This window comes from Gobio gobio (assembly GCF_949357685.1).
Source record: "Gobio gobio genome assembly, chromosome: 25".
Taxonomy (NCBI): Eukaryota; Metazoa; Chordata; class Actinopteri; order Cypriniformes; family Gobionidae; genus Gobio; species Gobio gobio.
The window spans coordinates 41617372-41624512 of record NC_137121.1 but is presented as its reverse complement, the minus strand read 5'-3'; the positions used below and the strand labels follow the sequence as shown (position 1 = coordinate 41624512).

Genomic DNA, 7141 nt, shown 5'->3' with positions numbered 1-7141 from the left:
TTGTAAATTAGTTTTATACTGTACAATTTACAGGTTGCTCTTTAAATAGGTTTACATTTTTACTGTATTTTTTTACAGGATTTTTCTGGCAACCACAGCTGCCAGGATTTTTGTGTGAAAACAACGGGTTTCCTTTCAAAAGCTTCTCTCTCTATACTGCACTGATTCTAGCGCTATGGGAACACATTGTGTGTGAATGTGTGTGCAAACACACCAATGAAACAGGCCTTGAACTTGTTCTTGAACCTCTGACGGTGTCATTGGAAATGCGCGCTGTAGTTGTGGTCAGAGATGTAAACTCATCAGGGGTGAAAAGGTGACGAAGATGTAACCCACAATTTCAATACCATAGATAGTAAAATAAAACAAAAATGTAATATTACTTATTTTTAAACTTTTCTATAAAATTGGGCAGTGTTTTGGAGCGATTCCTGTTTTTTTTTATTTGCCTCCAAAAATGTATATCTTTTGTATATTTTCAAATAAAACTACGAAATGTTATGTAAAATTTCTCACCTTTATTCATGGAGATACAATATAAAGTATGCCGTGCTATTTAGTGGATTTACATTTACATTTATGCATTTGGCAGACGCTTTTATCCAAAGCGACTTACATTGCATTCAAGGTCCACATTTTACATTTTGTCAGTTCTTGCTTTCCCTGGGAATCGAACCCCTGACCTTGGCGTTGCTAGCGCCACGCTCTACTGTTTGAGCTACAGGAAAGCTATTGGATGATTTCTGTTACCTGGTGTGAAACAAACACTGGAATAAAAAATGACCTGGAATTACCAGTATAACCAGTAGATGGCAGCAGAGGATCGCATTAGCTCATTTGACATGTTCATTTACATAGCATCTACATTTTGCTTTGAAAGGATTTGCAAGCGTGTAGAACCCAATTAGTAGAGTTTCTGAATAAAAAACACATCTGATAGGCCAATGCTTTTCACATATATTCTGTGATTGGCTACAATAGCCTACTCAATACAGTAAAACACATTGTAAACCGAAATCAGAGCATGCACACAACTGCACACAGGAGTGTTTGAAAGCAGTAGATTTCAGCGGGCACCTAAATTGAGTCGATACTACTTTTTCTACTTACTACTCACAATTTCAAAAACTTGTTGAATCCACACGAATCATGCAAATGATCTATTTGTATTTTGGATTAAAAATGGCAATTTTCACTTAAAGGTGACGTGTTTGCATTCCTGATAAGTTGTTTATGCCCCTTTGCATACAGTACATCTACAGTGTGTGCATAATTATTTTGCAGTTTAATTTGCAGTTTAGTTTATATTCTGATCATAAATATATATATTCAAGAACATTTTACCAATTCCAAACCAAATCAATCTTAATAACTGATATTAATTCTGTATAACCATTTATAAGTGGTATATAACTGTTAAAGGTCCCATGGCATGGCATTTTTCTATTATTGTATAATGTATTCTGAGGTGTACTTATATTGTTAGTATGATTTTTACATCATAAAATGTCATAATTTAAAAATAAAAGGCATTATTTCTATACTGATGTTTGCCCTCTGGCTGAACGCTCTGTTTGAAGGGGCGTGTCTGCTGTGAGACTTCAGTAAAAACGCCCACTGTTGTGACTAGGGGTCCGCCAAAATATCGATATGGCGATATCTCGCGATATTTACTCCCGCGATCGATTCTCGATGCGCTCTCGCCAAGTATCGATCTTAAAAGCCGTTATAAAACGCTATATTCATTATCCCTTGATGAGACCCTTCTACGGAAGTAGATAGGGGGCGCGCGTTGCGAGTTTGGCTGTTGTGGGCGAAAAAAATACGTACACACACTTGAAAATGGCGGAGTCAAGCAAGGAAAGAAGTAGTGAGAGCAAGAAGTTAAAGGACGCTCCAGCATCTTTTAAATCCAAAGTGTGGACTCACTTTGGATTTTATAGCAGTGCGGACGGGGGAAAGCTAGAAAAGGACTACGCAATATGCAAGAACTGCTTTGCAAAAGTCCGCTACACGGGAAACACGACCAACATGCACAGCCACCTCACGCGGCATCACCTGGAGCTCTGTGAGAAAGCCGTGGTTGGTGCTGGCTCAAAGCCGACAAACTCCGGTGTAAACACCTTTTTCCAGGCAAAGCTACCACCTTGTTCTGCGAGGGCAAAGTCTATCACAAATGGGATCGCTGTTTACATGTGTAAAGGGCTCCGTCCGTACAGCGAGGTGGAGAATGAGGGGTTCTGCTTTTTGATGAAAGTCTTAGAGCCACGCTTTGATATTCCCTCACGGAAATATTTTGCTGAAAAAATTATTCCTGCACTTTATGACCAGACCAGGGCTACAGTTGAGTCAGCGCTCGAGTCGGCAGAAAGAGTGGGGCTCACGTGTGACGGGTGGACATCGAGAGCCACGGAGTCCTACATGACGTTCACTGTACATTTTATAAACGAAGACTGGGAAATGAAGTCATATGTCCTGCAAACCCGAGCAATGCACGAAACCCATACTGGGACACACATTGCCGATGTACTGAAAGCCGCAGTGGGGGAGTGGAATCTTGATGCTAAGAAGCCAGTGGTTGTCACCGACAATGCATCAAACATGCGTGTAGCAATGGACTTAGCAGGATACCAACATGTTAGATGTTTTGCTCATGTTTTAAATCTTGCATCCCAACGTGCGCTGAAAATGGCTGCTGTTGCCAAGGTAATTGTCAAAGTTAGGAGGATCTCAACCTTCTTTCATAGAAGCACAACTGGAGCAGAAGCACTGAAAAGAAACCAGAAACTTCTTGGCCTCCCCCATCACAAGCTCATCACGGACATGCCTGTTCGTTGGAATAGTGCCTATGAGATGGTCTCCAGGTTTCTTGAGCAACAGCCAGCTGTCTGTGCTGCCCTCTTATCACCACAGGTAAGAAAAGTTTGTAATGTAGAAGTTGTAATCTATATGTAATAAATGTGAATAATTTATTGTGAATAATTTATTGTAAACAATTAATAAGTTTGTAAATAAATACTAATGCATATGATATAAACTTACTTGATTCAATGAATAAATACTTTATACATACTAAAAAGATATATATATATATAAAAAAAAAAAATATATATATATATATATATATATATATATCCAAATAAAAACATTAGATTACATCATACAGTTTGCTATACAGTTAAAATAAAGAACAATAATTATATACATTTTATTAATAAGATGTATTTTGCCTTTTTTTTTCTTTTTTTCTTAAGGTGAGAAAGAATGTGACTGACTGTGCACTGACAGAGAATGACATCTCAAGCGTTGAAGAGATGGTGGAAGCACTTAGACCAATGCTTGTGGCAACAAACATCATGTGTGAGGAAAAGAATCCCACCATTTCAGTGGTTGCTCCTCTTCATGCCCAACTGCTGCGAGACACAACCAGCACTGAAGAAGATTCTCCTCTGGTTCGAGAGATTAAGGGAGCCATCAATCAAGACCTTTCAAAGAGATATCAATCAGAGGTGGAAAAAGATCTCCTACGCATGTCCTCAGCCCTGGACCCTAGATTCAAATCCCTTTTATTTCTGTCACCTGAAGAAGTGCAAGACACTTATGCAAAACTACAGTCAAAAGCTGCAGCTTTAAAGGAGGATGTTCCAGTGCCTTGTGGTGATGTTCAGGGGGATTTAGAGGAAGAGGAGACCTGCACAGCAAAGAAAAGAAAGTCTGCACTTGTTGATCTTCTTGGTCAGACCTTCAAGAAGACCTCTTATGTCTCTACATCAGCAACCTCAATTGCAGAGAAGGAGATAAAACAATATCAAGATGCTCCTTCTCTGCCTCTCACTGAAGATCCACTGTTGTGGTGGAAATCTCAGCAACATGTGTTCCCTCTCCTCTCCAAGCTGGCCCATATGCATTTGTGTATTCCTGGGACCAGTGTAGCAGCTGAGAGGGTCTTTTCAACTGCAGGAGATATCATCAGTGCCCAAAGAAGTTCACTCACTCCTGAACATGCTGACCAACTCCTCTTTCTCAAGAAAAATATGAACATATAAAACACATCACATGAAGCTGTTTTCTATTTTGTTCTTAATTCTTTTGAATTTTTTTTTATTTTGGATGCACTTTAAGTAGGGTACATTTTAGATGTACTTTATCCCTGATATATTTATTTTATTTTTTTATTAAAAAGCAGTAGCCCAAAGGTTTGTTTCTTGCACTTAGTGTCACTGTTCATTTTTATGAAGGACAACTATATAGTATTGTTTACACTGAATCTGTCCTCAGCCTTACAGCTATTTTGCACCCAAATGGTGTCACCATTTGTCAAAGACATAGTATTACTGATTGCAGCAATGTTACACTAAAATAGTGTCTGTGACTGTTTTGTTGCAACTAATAAGACAAAAGTTGTTTTTGTTATTGTGTTTCAGCAAAAAAAATAAATGGAGATTAATTTTCCTAATTAAAAAAAATTTGTTTTATTTCTTAAAACATGATATATCGTGAGTTATTATTGATAATATATCGATTATCGCAGTATCGCCATATCGTGATATTATCGGTATCGTGAACAATGAATCGCGTATCGTATCGTATCGTGAGGTACCCAGTGATTCCCAGCCCTAGTTGTGACTGGCTGACATCTTTGCATTTGAAATGAGTATCAGATCTTGTAGCGGAGGGGGCGTGGTTTAACGAGGTCTACAAAGCACGAGCAGGCACGAGCCTGCTGCGAGAGAGACAGATGGACCTGAGTTCACTTCTCATCAGTTCTCTCAGCACGTCTCAGTTCAATGAACTTTTGTAGTTACTAGCATATACTTCAGGTTATTCGTTTATTTCTAGTCGGAGGGACTGTCAGAAAGTTTGTAACTTTAGTAAATGATGGATCATCGCTGACTCGAGACGCGAACCGTTTAGAACGATTCAGTCTGATTTGGTTCTGAACTGGTTTGACCGGTTCACTAAAAAGAACCGGTTCAAAAGAATGATTCGTTCGCGAACCGGACATCACGGACCAGAGACGGAGCAATTGCTAACAAAGTTATTTATAGTAACTACTGTGTTGTGAGAGCGCTGTCAGCGCAAGTTTATTTTGTTTGTATCTGAGAGTTCTGAATAAACACGAGTCTCAGTCACGCCGAGCCCATCTTCCTCCTTATTACCAACTTTGTAACACATGTAATGTACCATTACAGCTGTCGAGATGAACGAGTTGTTCATATAGCATTAAGTGTTGATTATAGCATAATTTTTTTATATTTACCTATCATATGAAAGGCGTCAGTGACGCACATTGAGTACACAGCGCAAACAAAGACACAACAGCAGTAATCAAATGTAATCCAGTTTATTGTGGGGATAGCTGGCTAGCCTAGCCCAGATACGCTCAAGCTTACCCCCCGTCTGCTTAATCTCGCACCGCGTTTGGCGTCTCCGCTGTGGGCCAGATGCAGTACTGGGGGTCGGTGATGTTGAAGGCCGACCGGTTAGTGCAGTCCGAGCTTCGCCGTGCGTGAGGTTTATCTCTAAAGATGTGGCTCTGCCGATGTTGAGCAGAAACTCACGACTGTATGCACATTTTAGAAAAGATAGACTCACAAGATAGAAAACACGAAAACACCATTCTGTCGGGAGAGAGAGAAGCCGCAGCACGAATACTAAAGTTCTGTGTGAACTTGAATAATTAGCTACACATCAGAAATAACTGATCACAGATCAGAAGGAACTGAAAAAAGACTTCTGTTTTCATTTGTACATCTAAACACTGAGAAACTGCCAGCATTCACTCGTTCACAAGCCATGATCTCTCGAAGACAAACAAAAATGGCGCTTGCATGGACGTGCTAATTTCTCTGGGCGGAGGAAAGTGAGGTAACCGTTCCTGGTATGACGTCATAACAGGAAAATTTCTCATTTTCAAAAGCTCTCATTTTCTCAAAGGCAGAGAAAGACAGCCAGAACTCGGTTTACACCGATCAAAATTTCTAGCCACTTGGGGACAATATTCAGGCTAGGGGAACTCATATTAATGTTGAAAAACCTCATAAAATGAAAATTTCATGCCATGGGACCTTTAACAAGGGCTTAAAGTGAAATAGGCCCTTTATTCAGGTGTGCATAATATAGCAGGTTTTCTTTTACTGGTAAAATGGGCCAGAAAAAAGATTTCTGAAAGAGATTTAACTCACACTGAAAAGTCATTATTAAATTCCCATGAGAAAGTTGCAATACTATAGAAATATAGAAATTGCTAAATTATAGTGTGACAATTGGACGAGAAATGCTGATTGGGCAGCAGGGTCACACAAAAAAATGGTTATGAGAAAATCTGTCAAACTTTGAAAAATTTCTAGTGGTTTCACACTTTATTATTTGACTTAATTCTTAGTCTCCAGTGCCAACATTTCCCAGAACAGGAGTCTCCAGAAGTACAAGGTGTAGGGTTCTCAGAAACTTTGCTGAAACATTACTCCCACTTAATAAGAGCCACAAGCTGAAGCTGTTGTGAAATAGATAAAGACAGATAGGTTGAGAGTTACTCTTGTAGAAAGTTCAAGGTTCTTCACCAGTTCATGTCAGACAATAGCCGCGGCTCAAAACATACTGCCAGATTCTGGAAGATAAATTCTTCAAACAGTGGTACAAGAGGAAGGCTGTCTATAAAAATCTTTTTTTTTTAAAAACAGCCTTCATCTATTTCATGACACTTCAGCTTGTGATTCTTATTAAAAGCAGGGTAGATGATTTGTTCCAGAAATTGTTTTTGTTATGCTGGTTGAAAGTTTCTTCACATCCTGATAGAAATCACTAAGTTAAGTGGTTTAAATGTATATATAGCCTGTGGAATGGGTAGGGCCATAAAATATTTGTCTAATCATTGCATTCGGACCGATGTCCTACCTGCCTTTCATAACTCAGTGCACCTGCCAAAACAACGAGCTCATGCGCTGTTGACTCCATAACCAGGGCTGGATTGGTAACCAGGCATTTTCCATCATACAGGGACAGCGGCCCATTGGTTTGTCGTCTGAACTGACACCCCAAAGCGAGACCTCCCCTCCCTCCCTGTATAGGTGTTATTTTTTTTTATTTTTTTTAATCGGACTGCACGGAAACTGCAAAGTGTGAATCCCCGCTCTATGAA

The 7141-nt window shown here is 39.4% G+C and overlaps 1 protein-coding gene across 1 annotated transcript; it reads left to right on the top strand.

Annotated features, from left to right (window-relative positions):
- Positions 1 to 1842: 1842 nt before the first annotated feature.
- On the top strand, positions 1843 to 4458 carry LOC307121310 (E3 SUMO-protein ligase ZBED1-like; the record flags this gene model as incomplete). The annotated part of the gene is made up of 2 exons (XM_079808828.1): positions 1843 to 2913; positions 3255 to 4458. The coding sequence occupies 2 exons, from the start codon at positions 1843 to 1845 to the stop codon at positions 4044 to 4046; spliced, it is 1863 nt and encodes a 620-aa protein (XP_079664954.1). The 3' UTR covers positions 4047 to 4458.
- Positions 4459 to 7141: the final 2683 nt, after the last annotated feature.